The sequence below is a fragment of the Alternaria postmessia genome, assembly GCF_024291825.1.
Source record: "Alternaria postmessia strain BMP 2775 chromosome Unknown scaffold_79, whole genome shotgun sequence".
Lineage (NCBI taxonomy): Eukaryota > Fungi > Ascomycota > Dothideomycetes > Pleosporales > Pleosporaceae > Alternaria > Alternaria postmessia.
Genome location: NW_026260152.1, coordinates 75,332 through 94,404, shown reverse-complemented (window position 1 = coordinate 94,404; position 19,073 = coordinate 75,332). Strand labels below are relative to the sequence as shown.

The window sequence follows — 19,073 nt, the reverse complement described above, 5'->3', positions numbered from 1 at the left end:
GACCTAACGCAGTAGAAGGCTATTGAGAGCGACGGAGCTGATAAGACTTCAATATGAGCTATGGTCGGCTAGCTCAACTACAACATCATCTGAGACGCAACAGCGATGTCAATCCCAAAGAGTCTCTAGCTCGTAAGAGATTCTGAGTTGGCGCCTGGGGCTGCACAGAGATCAAGATCAGTTTGTTGTATGGAAAAATAGGATATATATGTATGTGTAATATAGCATACACACTACCAGATAAAAAAGGGTCGCATGACATTCGAATCTGTAGCATAAAAAGACTCCATGCAGACCAGTTAAACCCTATAACTCCATCGCTATATGCAGGCCATTATGCGCAATCGTTACAATATAACCGTAGGACCTCTCCTGCTCTGCTATCTCACCCTTAGACGTTTTCCAGCAGGCTCCGTATCTACCTCTTGACGAGCCGTCGTGTTGGAAGTTGACCCCGCCCAAAACGTTCCATTACCAACAGACTGCGCAGTCGTAACAGTGCCGCTCCGCTCCACCTCGACATCATCACTCTCAATCGATGCAGTCCGACGAGGTTTCCGCGGCGCCTCGATAGAAAACGAGAGCAGCTCTCGATCCGACCTGCGCGACTTGGTCTTCGCTTTCTCGGCCTTCTCATCCTTCCTGTCATGCTTGTCGCCGCTCGTACTGCCTTGCTGCGTTCTCTTCTTCTCCCCCTTCCCATCTGCGTCTCCCTCTTCTTCAACGATTTCCTCACTGTAATTCCACATCAGCCCCAACTCGCCCCTCACAAGCGCCGTACTCCAAAGACTAATCAACACACCAGGCACTAGCCAAAGTAGCGCCGGCTGCGCATGATTCATAAGATGGAGTGCGCATAACGTAGCAACCAAACCGCCAACATAACCTACCAGCGCAGCATTGAAGTAAACTTTGGGAAAGGTGAATGGCGCCTCTTCGTTCTCCTCTCCGCCTTGTTGCGTCCTCGAAGCAGCACCGGTGGGAGAAGTAGAACTCCACAGCGGCCTCCCCATGAACGAATGCGTCCAGAAGTGATCACTCCACCGACCCGCAAGAGGGTAGTATTCCGCCTTGATAACAGTTTCTTCGTCTCCCCCACTCTCACCAGTCTTTGCTGACACGCGCTTCTGTCTCCTCAGATAGAACAGGTACAAATCGAACCTTAGCGCCAGCCCCACCATCAAGCCTGGTATGACGATATCGCCTAGCCCAAGCATAGCAGCCGTGTTCCTCCCTCCGGGTTTAGGAAACATGAGTTTGATAGGTACATCGAGCTTCGTCGCGACAGTAACCATGAGCGGGGTGAAGAAAACCATGTAGATGTCGTAAAAGAAGAGCCCGACCAAAATCGCGCTGCCCGTGAAGAAGGTCGTGGGAGAGATCATCTGCAGAGACCCGTAGCAGAAGCTGAAGCCGAGTAGATTGGTCAGATACCATGGTTTATCCACGAGGTTGAAGTAGAGGATGGTAGAGAGTGCAACGGCAGCACCGACCATGGTGTGCGCGCTGATTCTGAGCTTCCCGAAGAGGGCGCCGTGTGTGTGCAGTTTGAGCGTCCACTTGCGACTCGGCATTGCGCGGTCGGCCCAGAGCCATTCTTCTGCGGCTTGCGACAGTGGTATGCGTGCGAGGAAGCCGGGTAAGGGGGTTGAAAGAGTTTGGCTGGCGCTGGTGGTGCCGGCGACTGGTACGGCGAGGGCGTTGCTGGCGTGGACGTGGTAGAGAGCGCCGGCGAGGGCGTGTCGACGTGGGAAGATGATGGAGTGGCCGATGTCGAGGACGTCTGATACTAGCGTTGTTACTGCTGCGACGCCGAAGATGGCGAAGTAGGCGTTGAGGGCTTGGTTCAGGACGGTGGGGTCTTCGAGCCATTTGATGAGGAAGTACAGTGTTGCCAGGGCTATTCCGGCGAAGAGGGGGAAGAGGATGATGTCCTTGTTGGTGAGACCTTCCATTTCGTGCGTGGGTTCTTCTGCCTCATCTTCGCTGTCCGTGTCTTCGTCGTCGCCCTCGCGCCGTGTCTTTTTCTTTCCTTTCTTGGTGGGTTTCGCAGCGGTCGAGGGCCGGGTGAGGGATGCGTGGGATGCGGCGTAGATGGGGAACAGAGACGCGAGGATCATGTGGAGGTAGACTGGCAAGAGCGGCTGCACCTTGGAGAAGGCATAGGCGGCGTTTCCGAGGGCCAGGGCCACAAGGCTGGGCTCCGAGTCTGCCATGGTGGGCAGAGTGCGCGGTTGGAGTGGGAGTGGGAGTGGTGGGGAAGGTTTTGGTGAATTTGAAGTAACTGGAACTCCAACCTTCAACGTGTCCTATACCTTGACCCGCCTACAATGGCAAAGAGCGTCAGTGCAGTCAAAGGCAATCAGGCAAAACCGCAACAAAAACCCATGGAGCCAAGTGCGTTGCGTCTTCAGACAGCTGCGCGTGTCGTGTTTGCTCTCGCGGCACAGTCGCGTTCCTCGCCATACAAAAGCCCGCCTCGTCGCGCAAACCAATCAGAACATGACGTCGCCGCATCCCTCAAAATGCCCCGATCGCCACCCATGCAGTTCCAGCCCGTCTCCAGATCGACACACGCCGTCTGCACGAGCGGGACCTTGCATATAGTCCCCCTTCTTCACCGCTCACAATCTACCCGTGCTCGCACTGCCGTTGTCTCTGATTCAGATCCCGTCCTGCTCAACCCAGGTACTCGGTATGGAAGCTTCCCAGCCCTATCTTAGCATCACATGTACCCCTCAACAAGGTGCAGAGAAAAGCATGACGTGCGCAAATGATTTTTTTGTGTATTGCTACCGGATGTGTTTTGTACCTTGTTGTGTGCAAATGTATGCTGCGTGTTTCTTCTCAGACTGACCTATGCCGAAATCTGCTACTCTCTTCCGTGCTGCCATTCTGTCTTCGCTACTTGTGTGTCCCCCTACTTCTCACAACCGAAAAAATATGCTAGCCTCCCCCAAAGTCTCTCTCTCTCGCTAGATTAAAAGAATGGAATTCGTGTGTCGCGTATACTCGTCGTGTGTTCCAAGTAGACGCCCGACAACTCAAAAGTAAAAACCCGCTTGTTCGTAGAATAGAAAACAAGACAAAAGCAAACTCTGCCGAACCAAGCCACAACCGCAGACATAAGAAAAGGCCAAGCAGTCTTGTATGAAACGCCCAGGAGATACCGGATTACAAGAGGGATATATATAGGACCAAAAGACAAGGAAGAAGAAATGTTGCAAAACCAAAAGGAGAGGGCCGTTGGCATGTGGCGCAGACCAGCTGTAGACCACAGGCGCTCTTGGCAACATGAACGACGACAACACCTCCGAACGCGCGCGCTAGTAAGACAAGAAAGATCGGAAACAAAGCGTGGTAAACGCAATCAGCAAGGTGTAAGTCTGCTGGACACGTTCAAGTCGCGGAGCATATCGAAAGACATGCCATCGACGTTGACGCGGTGCTGCGACTCAACATACACGTCGTGTACGTTGGAAAACGCATTCCCCTCCCAAGGCGACACGGCGGTAAGCCTCTTGTTGTGTGGATGCGGGGGCGTGACAGCCGCAATCACCCTTTCCTTCATTTGCGGCGTGATAGCCACAGGTCGCTTGCAGTCAAAGTAACTGGAACTCGACGCCGAAGACGACGTGTACGAAGGCGCTGACGTGGAAGTGAGCTGAGGCTGAGAGGGGCAAGACGAAGAGGGGTAGTCGTGTTGGTGCGCAGCGTCGTCGTCGTCGTCATCGTCATCATCATGGTCTTGCTCATCGGGTGACGAACGAGGTAGTGCTGACGGGTCAGGAAACTTGAAGGCTTTAGCCGTAGTGGGCTCTGACTCTTCTTCTAGCGGCGTTGATGAAAATAGAAACGACGAGTTGTTATGCGAGGTTTCATAGTAGCCTAAGATGGATGGCGTGTACTTGCTTCCCTTGGAGTTGCATGCCGAAGTCGGCAGTGCATATTCCGGTAGGGGGAGCGCTTCGTCGTCTGTCTCGTCGTCGGTGGAGCTCCAGGCGGAGAATTGGCTTTTCATCGGTGGTCGCACCGGGGGTATCTCAATTGCCTTTGGGCCCTCGACTTGTCGCCGACCGGATGGATTCGGTGACGGAGGGGTTCGCATAGGAAACGATAGATCCGGGCATGACCGGGGGGAAAGGGATGATGTGGGGCGATGATTGGATTGGTACGTTGGTATGGACTTGAGCTGGTTCTTGATGAAAGCGGCAAGGTTGGCGGAATAGTCGCCTAGCGTTGGTGAGAGATTCCGAGGCTCCCCATCGTTCACATGCGGCACTACGGTTGAAGTGCTGTGATCTGTGGCATCCGATGGGACCCGGGAGTGCAACGAGTATTTTGGGTCAAAGGGGGATGGTTGATCCTGAGGCGTGGGTAGGGCGGCAAGTCCTTCCAGGAACTTGATGTGGTCTTGAGGGTTGAAGAGGCGGTTGACTTCATCGTTAACCGACTGGTTGCGTCGAGCTCGGCGTTTCCGAACTGCGGCTCTACCTTCTGCCAGAATGAGGAGTGCTTCTGGCGTTGAGCATCCCAGAGCCTCAACAATGGGGAACGAGTTACTTCTTTGTCTCTGCATGCTGTGTCGAGGACTCGCCCGGCGAGGGGATGGCGAAGACTGTCGGTTTTCCATGGTATGTATTATTAGTCCGGATAGAGCGGATTGCTGTGCTAGTTCATGGCCGCAGGAGCCGCGGAGCAAGTCGAGAGGGAGTGCAGAACCCTAAATACACAGTGCAGTCTCAAGGGGTTCCGGAAGTTGTAACGATGATGGCTCGTCGAAGCAAAAGGAAAAGAGAAGCTGCCGCGTGTAAAACGGATGGCAAGGCTACTTTGAAGCCAGAAAAACGGTCGACGGATCAGGTCAGGATGGCATTAGTGGCCCATCTCGCTTCCCACTCCCCAGGCAGCCCTAGCTCGACAAGAAATGCTATGGGTCCCAAGCGGAAAAGTACGAGTTGGCAGGCAGCTGGACGGGCACATGACGTTTACAGCCTTGGACCACCGACATGGGTGGGTCTTGCACGGCCTTGGAAAAGCGCAGAAAGAAGGATGAACTATGCTGCACCCCTGGATGGCGCGCACCCATCTGCCGGATCCCGCTCGCGTTTCGCACAACGGCCCAATCAGCGAATAGAGGGCGTACGGCCTGTCATGCGCCGTCTGCTACCGTCGTGGCAACAGCACCGGATTCTCCGTTTTGCCATGGGGTGTTCGCCTTGTAGCGCTTGATGGTGAGAAAATCCACAGCCTCTCAGCGTCGTGGGAAGCCATGTGCAGCAGTGCCGCGACAGCCTGCGTGAACTATCGTACCCACTTCAAACGAGGCTCGTTTGCGTGAGGTGGTGGTGATCATGATCGACGCTACCCTTGCTTTTTTGCCTCTCTCAGGTGTTTCTCTAATGCCTGATCAGCCCTGCCAGTGATGCGTTTTGAGCCCGACGATCTGTTCTGACTGGACGGCAGCCAGCATAGCTAAGATTCAAGTGCGATCGATCAGCGCAGGCCACGCAAGCGGAGAATCCTACTGCGCGGGTACCGTTGCCTGACAAACATGTGCTCGTCGTGATGTATGAATTTGCGCATACAAAATGGATTGCATATACGGGCGTGTAATAATTGTCCGAGGTGTGTCAATACCTCCGTACTAAAGCAGGTACGCCGAAAAAAGAACCCGGTCGGACCGACTCGAGACTCGAGCAGACGCGACACTGGTCCGAGGCTGAGCAAAGCATTCGCATCTCGAAACTCGCGATAGAGTTGTATGCCTTCCAGCGACTTAAGAGTCATACCTCCGAACTGGTGCCTGTTGTCGGATATCCGGTGCCGCGTGGGTGTCGATAGGTCCGACAGTGGCGCAGGAAAGCCGACTGCGCTGGTCATCAGCTTACTGGTAAAACATAGTTGGTGGCCTACATTGCGGCGGGCACTCTGAAACCCGACAAATTCACCTTGTGCACCATTCTGCGACTTGCTGGTAACCTCTACGAACCCTCACCGAACCCTCTTCACCCCTCGCCCTCAACCCTAGCACCCCTCATTTGCTTTTCTCGCCGCCTGCTCAGGCTTTGGCTGCCCTGATCTCCGTGCTAACCCCGTCCAGGCATCGCTTACTACTTTTGGGCAGTCACGATATGTCAGGTTTGTTTACAGCTTTGGTCACCCGGGCATCAACACGGCAACATTTTTTCTTCCGCGATTGACATCATCAGGTAATTAATGGGTCGCGGATATGGCAATCTGATGTGCACGGTAGTCGAGGATTTGCCCGAACAACTCCTTTGACACCTGCGACACCCGGACCAGTAATGGAACCTTGTCGCCGCCGTCGCTACCGCAGAGGTGCCCGCAACTCACTTCATCCATGCTCAATGTTGGCATCCCAACGGCGGCTTCCCGGATTGCTTCACTTTCTCATCGGCACCGCTCTTGCGTTTATTGCTGTCTCTCGTGTGTTTCACCACCCTCGACGGCAGTAGCTCCGCATAACCATATGCATCTGCATCTTCGATTCCCATCCACCACCATCTTCCTCCCCACCGCCACAACCCTACAATCTATTTCGAGACCTATCCGCCCATTTAGCTTTGCATCGCCCTATTCCATCTCGTAATGCGCACGGCTGCAGTCTGAAGCGATTTCCAGGTACTCCGCCGCTTCTTTTTTTCCTCACTCGGCACGATCCGAGACGACCCATGCTGTTCGGCAAATATATTGCGGGCCTTGTTATTCTGTCGGTGTTACCTCTGCTTTTCCTCCTGGCACGCTTCTGCGCAAAGCGGTCACGGCTGCTGCCATGGACCATCGACGATACTTTCCTGCTGCTTGCTCTGGTACTACCCAGCCTTTGTAGCGAAAGCGAGTGCCATGTCTGACCACATGCATCAGCTCCTCCAATATGTGGTCATGGCAATGTTCATAGTTTGCGAGTCCTTCCGTCTGCAATCAGATGCCATGGCTAATGCAACGAAGCGGTGGCTGCTAGTCTTGCCCGTCAGCACACAGTGACAGCTACCATGGCAGACCTCAAGCGAACGCTGATAGTAGGACTATGCTTCTTCCATCCTGGACAGAGCTTACGCATGCAGATACTATGGCTCTTCCGGCTTCCCATGGCTATCAGCATCGCCCTCACCCGATGCGCAATCCTCGTCTTCTTGTCCGAACCTTGTACACTAAAACGTACCGCTGGCTTAGACACGGTGGTATTGTTGAACCTCGGACAACCAGGCACTTCCGATACACACGTGTTTATTAATCTGGCTTACAGCACACTTTTGTATCGCTACGGCAATTGCCTTAGGACTTGCGTCCGTGGTCGTCATTGCACTCCACTGCCGTCCGTGGAAACACAACTACCTGATGCCTCTTGAGGATCCGGAACACTGTTTCCGGTTGAAACCGTATGTAGTATCTATAGCGGTACTGGGAGTGGTTCTGGATGCGTCGATCTGGTGTTCACCACACTATGTCGTCTGGCATTTGAGGCTGCGGCGATCGCACAAGCTGGCCGTCTCCTTGATGTTCGCTTTCGGTTTGTTGTGCGAGAAGTACCTATACTTCTCGATCCGCTGGGACTAACCAACTCAGCAACATATTCATCGGTGGCTTTCGCGTCGACTCACTCGCTGATGTTGCATATCAAGGCGACGTGACATATGGTATAGGCACCACCTTGATGTGGGCAACCGCCCAGATAAGCACTGGGATTATCGTAGCATGCTGCCCTCACCTACGTCCTCTATTTGAGTGGATCCTCCCTCGCCAGCTCACCCACCTCACCACTCGCAGATCCAATCATTCGGCATCGAGAGCCTCCAAGGCCTCACAGAAACCTCAAGTCGTGATTTTACCTCCGAGGGACCAGAGCAGAGCCGGTTCCATCACGGTCACAACGGCCATCGCTATTGAGCTCAACGGATATCTGCCACCACTATCAGCACCGGCGGTGAGTATCCACGATGGACAGGTCGACGCGGAGGCCCCAACGTTCAATGTCGAACAAGGACCAGCCAATCGTTTGAGGTTTCTGGCGTACTGTTGCGGAGGATCAGCGCGTTGTGGAGGCTGTCTCTGTTAAGCAGAGCTGTGTGTCGATTTCACTCCCGTACATGGCGTGCTAGGTTGAGTCCTTCACTTGTATTGATGTACCCAATATGATACCTAGTTGGGAACCACAAAGCATACGATAATGTACACTTACTTTTCGAGTAATACGACATAAGTTGACCATCCAGCCGCTTCTAACTGAACAATTCGCTTGCCTCGTAAAGATGCGACTTCTTCAAAACTCTCCTTGAAGTCTGCACCGGTTTCAAGACCAAGCTGGTTTTCACTGTCATCTCCAGCTGCAAACAACACACTCTTAGTCTCTTCTCCCGTTTCACACAATTCAGCAGCCACCAAAAGATGCCCGTGGCCAACCGCCACATCATACACCCTCGCCACCTGTCCATCTATCCTCACATCCAAGCACTTGACAAACTCATCCTGCTCCTCATCAACACCAATCCCTGTGACCGGCGCCTCTACTCCTTCACTAACCTTAAGCACGTCTAGTTCCTTACCTGCTCCAGGACACGCCTGACCCCAAACAAACAGTTCCCCGTCCGAGCTCACCGCCGCACTCATATAACCGCCAGCCGCTACCTTTAGGATGCATGACTCCTCCAGATAGGGCAAGGGCGACATGTCGAACCCGCCATCATGTGACCGGCCTAAGCATTTTGGGTATCTAGGATCACTGGTCGAAGTCCAAACGTGCATATTGGCGTCTAGAGCAGATGTTGTCGTAGCGTTTACCACGTGTTGGGGTGGGGAGGGGGATGTGAATGGGAGGCATGTTACTTCCCGTGCACGCGAGAAGGGCTGTGGAGCAAAAGAAAGATACCGCCGGAGATGCGAAAAGTTCTCAAAGCGCAGGACCAAGTCTGTGGTTGTGGTTGTTGTAGACGGAGATGCCGTGTAGAGCGATATGCAGCCTGAGGTATCGATCTTCACGTCTGTAATGGTCGCTGTGAACCCGCTCTCGCTTACCAGAAAAGTCTGGATTTCTGGCACACCCTCTTCCATCTCGACGTCGGTACCGAATAGGACGATCTTCTGCTCTGCGCGCTCGGTACCAGTACCCGCATCCGCATCCGCATCCCCATCCCCGTTACCACTCTTGACAACATACCCCCTCAAACCATCATGCATCGCACTACCAAATAACACTGCCTCCGCAAGAGGAGCTGCTCGTTTCAGATCCTCATCTCCAGTCAAACATTCCTTCTGAGCAGTCGTAAGGCCTGTGCCCATGTACTCCAGAACCCACGGCCATGGTTCCTCAACACCATCACCACTATCCCCACCATCTCCATCTTCATCTTTATTCTTGCTGCTATGTGCAATAACAGCGTCGCACCATGCCGCCCAAAGCACTCTGATGTACCGTGCTTCGAGAACGGGTTCAAGCGCGCTAGAAGCTGGGCGGGCAGTATTATTCTTGTTGTGGTGTTTCACCTCTCCGCCTCCGAGGACATAGAGTCGCTGTCGCATAACGATCGCGATGGGCGCAGATAAGCACGACAAGGAAAAGACGTTGAGACGTCCAGCCCAAACAGCCAATGAGACGCGGTACGCCCCTCCCGCGAGCAGCCGTCGTGCGTGGGGTGGATGGTGTCGTGACAAGTGGTCTTGGCGGGACTAGTGGACGGTGGTGGTAGGGAAAATGGCTATTGTTTTGACAGTAGTAGTAGCGCGGGCGCGTACGAGTTACGCGGCCTCCACGGCGCCCCCGCAAATCTTCCCCTTTGGTCCCACACACGGTGCGCTTCAGTCATGTCTGCGGTTTATTTATTGCGATCAACCTTGTTACCTGTTAACTTTGCGGGACGGGAACAGTTGCGTTATTTTGAAACAGTCCTTTGCAGTCTGTCTGTCGTTCTGGAGTCAGTATGACATAGCGTCTATGACGTTGTGAGTTGTGAGGAGATTGCGATGACATCTGGAGACGAGCATTACAGGGCCTCAGGACGTTAGGCAAGAAACGATGTAGGCGCCCCCCCATGTCAGTCATGCAAGCAAGATTCGCGAGATGAACAGAATCCTTCGGCCTGCAGCTATATCGGCTCCTTCAATACCCGTTCTACATCTGGTTTCTTCCCCCGCTTCCCTGAAAATCACCCCGGAAGGAACCTCCTGGCAAATGAGAACCGCGGGGACAAGACAACCAAGCTTCATTGCCTCTCAGACCAGAACCCAGTGCCACTTCACCATGCCCAAACGCTGGAAAAAGGAGAACAGCGAGCGCTTCGGTACCAGGCCAGCGTAGGCCGACTGCCACCAGGAAGCGAAGGTACCTGCATTGTGTCGCGTCAGTTTCCGCAAATAGAAAGTCATTCGCAAAGGTACATAGTTTAATAGTTCTCCGTCACATTTGCTTTTTCCAAGTTTCCGCGGGACGCATCCTTTCTCGCTTCTGTCGCCCATCATCCCGTCACCTTTTCTCAATCATCCAACAACATCCGTCTTGATTGGAAATGAGCAATGAAAAGGGCAGAGACGCATGTTTTAAAATAACACGTACCTTGGACTGGCCCCAACTCTGCGAAACCGAGCGCTTCGAGTACCCACGGCGCGACGACTGCAAGTACGCCCAGGGCAATGACGGTGCACATGACGGGATGCTCGATGACGAAGCCTTGGATGCTTTGCGCTGCTTCCCATGCGCGATGGTAGGCGCTGCGGATAGTTGGGCCGAGTCTCTCGTGCGACGCCTGCAGCGCGGCAGTGAGCTTTTCTAGGACGTATTTGGCCATGTTGGAGCGCCAGCCCGATGCGCCGACGACGGAGTCGAGCTGCATGTGGAGGGCTGGGCCGGTAAGGGACGTGGTCAGGAGGATTGCGATAACATTGTCGGCAGTCTCAGCGGTAAGACGTGAGTTGGATGTAGCGGCGGAGAGTAGCGCGGCTTTTTCGTTGGGACAGGTCTCGGCTTTGGCTTCTGCGGTACCGCAAGGAAGGCATGCGAGGATTGCTTGGAGACGTGCCACTGCCATAGTAAGGGATGGTTGTATTTCCTTTGTGGTTGTCGTGGTTGTCGTGCTAATAAGTGTTCAGAGTTAGCGCTCGTGGCATTGCTGCGCCGCATGGGCGGTGGTGGTGAAGGTGATATGGGACAGCCTCGTCCAACCGTTTTCTGAACGCCGCAAAGATGCGCTGCAGCTGTGGCTATGGATGGCAGACTGGAAGGCTGCCGACGAGGCATAATTCGTCCTGGAGACTACAGACATCAAGATACGTTGAAGTAATACAGAGGCCGCAGAAGGATTTTGAGGTATGAGATTTCACGAAACTCATGCCACACGAGAGGCTGTCCGCAATACAAGCTGGACATGTGCTCTTCAAGATGCGCAATCACTCAGGGCTACTTTTCATCTGAATATGAGCAAGAAGTGGTTCTGTACCCTCGCGGTTTATCGACTGCTGCATGCGCAATGAAGACGGAACAGCTCTAAGAAGACTCGATGCACCAACTCTCACACGTCCTATAGAGTACCCAAAGTGAATGTAAGCCTGGAAGACAACAAGTACCTCTCAAGAGAGCGGTGTACAGGATTGCGATCTTTGTGCCGTCAAGCACTCGCTGTGTCATCTGGATGTCTTTTACATGCACCTAATATAACTCAGCTGCCATCACCTTTACTTTGTCTAGAGATTGCTCAGTACGATACTGCAGACATAACAAGATCTCCACCTATCGTTTACACTCCACTATTTTACCATCTTCGACAAGTTTCAGCAACACTGACTACTGCTTGTTTCGTTGACTACAGCACAAGATGGGTGGCCATGCCTTCAAAGGACTATACTGTCCGCGCATCTCTCCGACTGTCTACGAAAAGGTCAAAGCACAGGCGACCGCTGCGTTGCAGACTGTCTTCGCACAAGTTGTTGTGCCAACCGAGATGCCTGGCAAGGTATGACTATGCATCGCACATACACTGAATTCGCTGACAATGGCAGGATGATTTTGGTGACGTCGACTTTCTAGTCTGCGAGCCTCTACACTCTCGACACAGCACCTCGATCGACGACTTTCCCTGGGAGAGCACCGTATGTCTCATTAAAGAAGTTCTTGATACTACCCACGGACGCCGGGGCTATCTTACCCCGGATTGCATGTACTTTGCCATCGACGCTCCCCACGCCGAAGAAAACTACTTTGTTCAGATCGACATCAAGATCTGCTTCAAGCCCGAGCTGTTTCGTTGGTGCCACTTTGAGCTCAATTACGCAAGCAATAGCAAGATCATCGGAAGTATGGTGAAGCCGCTGGGCCTTACAATCGACCCAGAAGGTATGCACATCTGCGTTGAAGAGGTTGAAGAGACAAACTTCCCTGGAAGCATGGTGTGGATTAGCAAGGACCCGAAGGATGCGCTGCGGGTCGTAGGTTTGGATCGGAGGATACTGAAAGCTGGCTTCAAGAGCAAGGACGAGAGTGAGTCTAATAAGTCATAATGTGACGCGCGCAAGCTGATCATGATTCTAGTCTACGAACACTTTGCTAGCTCTTGGCTCTTCCACCCGGGTCACTTCGCCGCTCGACTGGCTGAGGAGAAGTACAACGACCGGCTCGAAGATCGCGCGCCGCATTGGACGCCTTTCATCAGAGAATGGGTACCCAAGCATTACCCTGGATATTTTCTCAACGAACACGTTACCGGATTGGAGGACAACGATAGCCAAACTAGCGAGCACGTCGACAATGATCTTCAATTATGGTATAAGCGTACCAGGGCAGCTGTCCGCGACAAGGTCTTCACCATGTTTCCTCACATTGCAACCGAATACTACATCAAGCGCGCCGCCTGGGCTAAAGAATGCGAGGAGCAGAGACTACGAGATCTTATCACTAATACCATACCCGCCGGCATCGATGGATGGACCATCGACGTTTCTCGACCTGCCATCGTCGTCAAGCACCTACAGTCCATCGTTCCGGATCTCCTGCCCGCGATGATCGGCGAGATGACACCACCCTCAACACCGCCCCTCACGCCGAGCTCATCCATCACTACCACACCTACGACGCCCTACTCACCTGTCTCGTCATTCTTCCCTCCCCTCTTCTCTACCCATCCCCAAGATGTACCGGTCTATATCGATGCTCTTCCACGCACGCCACCAGTGCCATTCACGCCGCATCCACCACCAGCTAACATGTCGCCCTCAGCTAAGCTATTCTGTCTCTTCCGCTGGACATTGTTCGACCCCGAAACTGGTACCCTTTCGCTTGCTACCACGCCGCGCGAGAAGAACTTCCAGATGCAGTGGACGGATGTAAAGTATGCCGGTGCAACGGATGATGAACTCGTGCGGTGGGTGGGGAGCATGTGGTGGTGTATCTGGGTGAGGCAGGCGGCTGTCAACTATATGGGTATGTGGAGGAGGAGATTTGAGAAAGAGGATAGTAGGAAAATGAGGGGTGTGGAAGGCGACAAGGATGTGAGGGAGTTGGAAGAGGCACGGGAGGCAAAAACGTTAGGAAATAGGGTGGAGGAGGTCAGGATAAGGCTGAGTAGACTGCATGCGGGGTTGATGTCTTTGGAATAGTCGCGTCAAACATCACCAAAAGTGTTCGTTAGTCAACCATTCTGGATTTGCGTACAAGCTAGTATTGGTCAAGGTCTGAAAAAGAAGAACTTTGGTTATCACCTTGCCTGTCACACGTTCAATACTATCTTTCAAGTCACGTCTGTCATTGGACAGTATTGTGTGCCAGATGAGGCTAGCCCGGAAGTCACGTTATGAGGAGGCTGAGCAACATCTTAGAGCAGCTGAACTGTGAGGAGCACACCACACACTAAACGCGTTACATTCGTAACCATGTCTTTATGTATCGTGTGCAAATCCATCCCATTTCGCAAAATCATCAACCGTGATGAAAAAGCGATCATGAACGACGGCTTCAGGTTCAATTCGGTTGGATGAACATCACCGATGTTTTCAGACCACCTTTCTTGGAACGAGCGACTATGTACTGTATCAGAACTGATGTCCCGCGCCGAGACGTGTCGACTCTGTGCCAATATATTATCAGAAATCAAAGAACATAAGTGGCAGATGTTCTACGAAAATCTTCTGAGACTATTGACATGGGACGAGGCTAAGACGGCCATTCCGCGGGATCTTATGATCTGGATAGTGCTACTGGCGCATCCGTACTATAGACCGAGCTTCCGTATCTGCTTAGGTAACTCCCGTGAAAGAAAAACTCGGGAGTTGGTGCTCGATTTCCGAAAAAGTCTCAGTAAGTCTCATTACAAGTGAACACGAGTGCACCGAAACTGATCAAGGCATACAGACAGTTCGTTGAAGAGTCAGATCGACCGTGTCGTCTTTCAAGAGACAGTACACCCTAATACACTCAACCAAATGCTATCCTGGCTGGATGAATGCAACAATAGCCATCCCAAGTGCTCTCATTTGTCAACCAGACTTGTTCCACTACCGACAAGAGTTTTGGATGTGAGCGCATTACCTGATCAAAACCAAATGCTTGGAAAGCACCAAAATTGGGGAGAATTATTTCAGAAGAAGGATTGCAAGCTCTTTCAGTCTTCCAATGGTCAGACAGGCCGTTATGCTGCCTTGAGCTACTGCTGGGGTGCTGACTTGCCCTCAACAACCACCACAATCAATTTGCAAGCACATAAATCAGCTATAGATTTCAGCACGTTACCGCAAACGTTAAAGGATGCTATCGTGGTAGTGCGATGGCTGGGCATTGAATACATCTGGATCGATTGTCTATGCATACTGCAAGACTCCAAGGCAGACTGGGAACACGAATCTGCACGTATGGCAGATGTGTACTCCAATGCGCACCTGACTATAGCTGCTTCGCGAGCAGAGCACTGTGGAGAGGGGTTCCTTGGTGTCCGCAAAGTACGCACCCCACTGTGTGTAGACATTGAAGATGATGAAGGCCCATTCAAGTTTTACTTCCAACAGCGTTCCGATCGAAGCTACGAGGTTAGTTTGTAACCACACGTTCTGATGCTTGCCAAGCGTTGACTTCGCTCAGTTCTCACAAGCTTTGGACAGACGTGCATGGGCTGCTCAAGAAAGTCTTCTCTCCCATCGTGTTCTGCGCTTCAATGAAGGCCAGATGACTTGGGGATGCGATCAATTTTATGGAACCGAAGACGGCTCGGAAGACCATGCCGGTCTAATCGTTGGCAGAATTGAAAAGATCGCAGAATCTGTAAGCCAGCCCTGGCAGCCCAACGGTCAACAATTCGCAATAGGTCACTGGGCTCGCTTCATAGAGTCCTATAGCGCACGCCAATTGACCTATGATACCGACGCTCTACCAGCAATATCGGGTATCATTCAAGAGATTCAAAGACTTACTGGTGATACGTACTACGCAGGGTTATGGAAGCAGAACTTCTTGGACGGCCTTTTGTGGCGTCCAGAGGCGAGGTTGGGTTCGCCAGAAAGAGTGGAAGGACATCCTCAAACACCGAGAAGACGACACGAATGGATCGCTCCTTCATGGTCTTGGGCGTCTGTACAAGGCAGAATTACGCACCTGTTATGGTACTCCGACATTGAGTACAGTGCTTGTCTCGAAGAGTGCAGCGTCACTCACTGTGGTATTGACCCCTTTGGGGCACTCAAGGAGGGTTTTGCCCGCCTCACAGGACCAGTAACGTTTGTCACAGATGTTCAGGCCGAATTCGAAGTTCCAGATGGCCGAGGTTGCATGATTCAGCTCCGTAACGGCATATCGACTGAGGGTATAGTCTTTTTCGACTTTGTTCATCATATGTCCTGCGATGTGTTGATGATCACATCAAGTCGAGGCATATGTATCGAAAAGGTCGAACATATGACGAACACATACGTGCGTATTGGTGTTGTCATAGTGAGATCTGTGCAACATACTGGTGATAAAGTTGCTTACAACTTGGTGGGAAATCTAGCGGCGAAAGGAGACTGGCGTTCGCTAACTACTTCGGATCATGTTCCGCCGCGTTCTATCATATTAGTTTAGTTGTAGCCTATGGTTGTAATTAGGGTCACGATGACAGCAAGGGTGACGAGGACGGCGAAAAACAAAACGGACGAGTACGGATGATGCCTTCCTCGTTAGGTAGTGCGTACCACATCTAACTCTTATGATACGTTCTACGCGTGTCATGTAGCCCGACTGTTATCGCAATGAAAACCTGAGGTCTATCGAACTCAACTTCTCTCAATCACCTGGATGGGTATTCACGAAGCCGAAGGCATGGTGTCGAATCTTGGCATTCTCCGGGTTAGTAAGCGTATGCTCGCAGAGCAGTAAGTCGGGATCTACTTCACCCTCCGACTCCGCCTCCGTGTCCGTGTCCGTGTCCGCCTTGGCCTTGCCTCCGCCACAGAAGGTACACATTCCAGAAAGCATCCGCGTTAGAAAGGACCGCGGATACGAAGCGCTCCGAGAGACATATACCAGCCAAGAACATCGGAAGACCAAAAAAACCTTTTCCGTGATCAGATCAGCCTAAGTGTGTTTCACACAGCACAAAGTGGCTTAGTGCTTTCAAATGTTTACCTTGCCCATTAGGAGAGACGTTCCCGGTAGAATTCGTTGACGACTAATCGCGAATCAACCGGATCGGCCCTTCTTATGACCCCACCCTATACGCAAAGCTATACGGTTCTTGCGGAGCAACTTTCTACGTTCATCATACTTCGACTGTGAGAGACCAAGTCAGCAGCCATTAACAGAAAGAAGGGAGATCGTGAGTGCCCGTAGGATGGCCTGCCTTGGCCCGGGTTCTTAGATCCACATTACGTGCGTATGGCTGAAGAGGTTATGTGGAGGTTGTCTACAAGAAGTGAACGGAAGACATAGTGTCCGTTTCCGTATCAAGGAAGGAAACGTTGATTATAACTCAGGGAAACGTGCTGCTGCTTAGTTCTCTCAAATTCAACATCTTCTCAATACTGTTACACAAGTTTACAGTCTAGAGAACCAACTCTTTATCATAGTATTCCTCGAATTATACTTACAATTACGATTGCTCTATTTATCACGATGGGATCAATTCGACCTCTACAAGATGTCAGCAAAGCACTGCTCGATAAGTATGCAGAGGAACGGGACAAACGCCTAAAACACTCTGGTCAGAAGCAATATGTCAATTTCCGATCGCGAGGTCTCCAAGATCTTGACAAGGACCCTTGGGTGGATTATAATGATCCACGAGTCAACGACCCGCCTCTGAAAGACGGTACCAACATCAAATACCTCATCACTGGTGCTGGTATCAATGGTGTTGTCTTTGGGGGACGCCTCATCGAGGCTGGTATCAGTAGCAAGGATGTCGTATGTGTTGACGTTGCTGGAGGATTTGGCGGCACGTGGTATGGAGATCCTGTTCACTTCTGACCGAGAGCAATCACTTACAAGTGTGATAGGTACTACAATCGATACCCTGGAGTCATGTGCGATGTCGAAGGCTATTGCTACATTCCTTTCCTTGAAGAAACAGGTTACCAACCTCGCCACAAATATTCGTACGGCCATGAGATCAGACGCCAGATTGAGCGAAGCGCCGACCACTTTGGGATTCGAGGTCAGTTCTGCACCAGCATCGATTCGCAGATCTGGGACGAGAGAAAGAAACTCTGGGTCGTCACCATGACACGTACCGTGGGGGACCCATCGACGTCAACGACATTCACTGTATACGCCGAGTTTATCATGATGTCCAGTGCTCCTTTCATACTACCAAAGATGCCTGACCTTCCGGGTTTCGAAGACCTTCACCGAAAGAAACACGTGTTCCATTCCGCTCGCTGGGACTATGAGTATACCGGCGGGACTCAAGAGAAACCTGATCTGGAAAAGCTCCGAGGAAAGCGTGTCGCGATTATTGGCACTGGGGCAACTGCTATCCAGATTGTACCTGAGCTGGCAAAGTGGGCTGACCAGGTATATGTTGTGCAAAGGACAGCGACGCATGTAGGGCCCCGCAACCAAGCGGAGACTGATCCAGAGTATTGGGCCAAGATGACGAGCGAGAAAGGATGGCAGAAGAAACGGAGGTTGGCATTCGATGCGTACGTCAGTAACAGCAAGGGATATGGCCCTGATCCGGTAAACGATGGCTGGACGGCGACTCCGGCTGGATCTGGCTTTCTGGGTTCCAAGTCAAAGCTTGTCGCTCCCAATGAGGTCGAAGAGCATATCAAGGACCTTTATACGCTAGATCTTCCGCGCACTGAGTCCCTGCGAAAACACGTCGACAAGATTGTCAAAGACAAACATACTGCCGAAAAGCTGAAAGCATGGTACGGAAGCTGGTGCAAGCGGCCTTCCTTCCATGATGAATATCTTCAGACTTTCAACAAGCCCAACGTTACGTTGATCGACACGGACGGCAAAGGTCTCGATCGATACACCGAAAACGGTATTCAATACAACGGCATCGAGTACGAGATCGATGCTCTTATTCTCGCTACCGGATTTACGGTTGATCCAGACCTGGACCCCTCTGAGAAGAGTCGTGTCATTATCAAGGGACGCGAAGGGCTCACAATGAAGGAGTATTGGCATTCTCCCGATGCTGGAACATTCTTGGGCGTCACGATGCCGGGTTTTCCCAACCTTTTCGGCTTCTTCCGTGGTGGGTCGGCTTCGTGGAACCATACGTCAAGCATGGATAACGAGGCTACGCTCGTTGCCAGCATCGTGACTAAGGCGCAAAAGCAGGTTGGTGGTCAAGGCCAACGATTCGTTATCGAACCTTTGAAGGAGGCGGAATACGAGTATGGTCTCGAAGTTGCGAAGAGAGCAGCCTGGTTCGCCGCCATGTCTTCATGCACGCCTGGCTACTTCAATGGCGAAGGTATGGCAACCCTTGAGAGTAAAGAACCGAAGACCCAGGAGCAGCGTCTTCAGCAAGGGAAGAAGGCAAACTGGGGTGGTGGGCCGGTGGATTACAGAGAGATGGTTGAGGATTATGCTGCCAACAAAAATCCTCAAGGCTTTACTATTGAGGTGGTTTCGGCGCAGGCATAAGGAT

At 52.1% G+C, this 19,073-nt stretch overlaps 7 protein-coding genes across 7 annotated transcripts; 3 read left to right on the top strand and 4 right to left on the bottom strand.

Moving 5' to 3' along the window:
• Positions 1-380: 380 nt before the first annotated feature.
• Positions 381-2,216, bottom strand: J4E82_008984 (uncharacterized protein; the record flags this gene model as incomplete). Its single annotated transcript, XM_051735214.1, has 1 exon — positions 381-2,216. The coding sequence occupies one exon, from the start codon at positions 2,214-2,216 to the stop codon at positions 381-383; it is 1,836 nt and encodes a 611-aa protein (XP_051585047.1).
• Positions 2,217-3,370: 1,154 nt separating this feature from the next.
• J4E82_008983 (uncharacterized protein) lies at positions 3,371-4,633 on the bottom strand (the record flags this gene model as incomplete). The annotated part of the gene is made up of 1 exon (XM_051735213.1): positions 3,371-4,633. The coding sequence occupies one exon, from the start codon at positions 4,631-4,633 to the stop codon at positions 3,371-3,373; it is 1,263 nt and encodes a 420-aa protein (XP_051585046.1).
• Positions 4,634-8,199: 3,566 nt separating this feature from the next.
• J4E82_008982 (uncharacterized protein) lies at positions 8,200-9,540 on the bottom strand (the record flags this gene model as incomplete). Its single annotated transcript, XM_051735212.1, has 1 exon — positions 8,200-9,540. One exon carries the CDS (start codon positions 9,538-9,540, stop codon positions 8,200-8,202), a length of 1,341 nt encoding a protein of 446 aa, XP_051585045.1.
• A 690-nt stretch (positions 9,541-10,230) lies between these two features.
• On the bottom strand, positions 10,231-11,042 carry J4E82_008981 (uncharacterized protein; the record flags this gene model as incomplete). Its single annotated transcript, XM_051735211.1, has 2 exons — positions 10,231-10,343; positions 10,571-11,042. 2 exons carry the CDS (start codon positions 11,040-11,042, stop codon positions 10,231-10,233), a joined length of 585 nt encoding a protein of 194 aa, XP_051585044.1.
• Positions 11,043-11,825: 783 nt separating this feature from the next.
• J4E82_008980 (uncharacterized protein) lies at positions 11,826-13,602 on the top strand (the record flags this gene model as incomplete). The annotated part of the gene is made up of 3 exons (XM_051735210.1): positions 11,826-11,963; positions 12,010-12,487; positions 12,539-13,602. The coding sequence occupies 3 exons, from the start codon at positions 11,826-11,828 to the stop codon at positions 13,600-13,602; spliced, it is 1,680 nt and encodes a 559-aa protein (XP_051585043.1).
• A 1,248-nt stretch (positions 13,603-14,850) lies between these two features.
• J4E82_008979 (uncharacterized protein) lies at positions 14,851-15,320 on the top strand (the record flags this gene model as incomplete). Its single annotated transcript, XM_051735209.1, has 3 exons — positions 14,851-15,024; positions 15,077-15,256; positions 15,300-15,320. 3 exons carry the CDS (start codon positions 14,851-14,853, stop codon positions 15,318-15,320), a joined length of 375 nt encoding a protein of 124 aa, XP_051585042.1.
• A 1,760-nt stretch (positions 15,321-17,080) lies between these two features.
• Positions 17,081-19,069, top strand: J4E82_008978 (uncharacterized protein; the record flags this gene model as incomplete). Its single annotated transcript, XM_051735208.1, has 2 exons — positions 17,081-17,409; positions 17,464-19,069. The coding sequence occupies 2 exons, from the start codon at positions 17,081-17,083 to the stop codon at positions 19,067-19,069; spliced, it is 1,935 nt and encodes a 644-aa protein (XP_051585041.1).
• Positions 19,070-19,073: the final 4 nt, after the last annotated feature.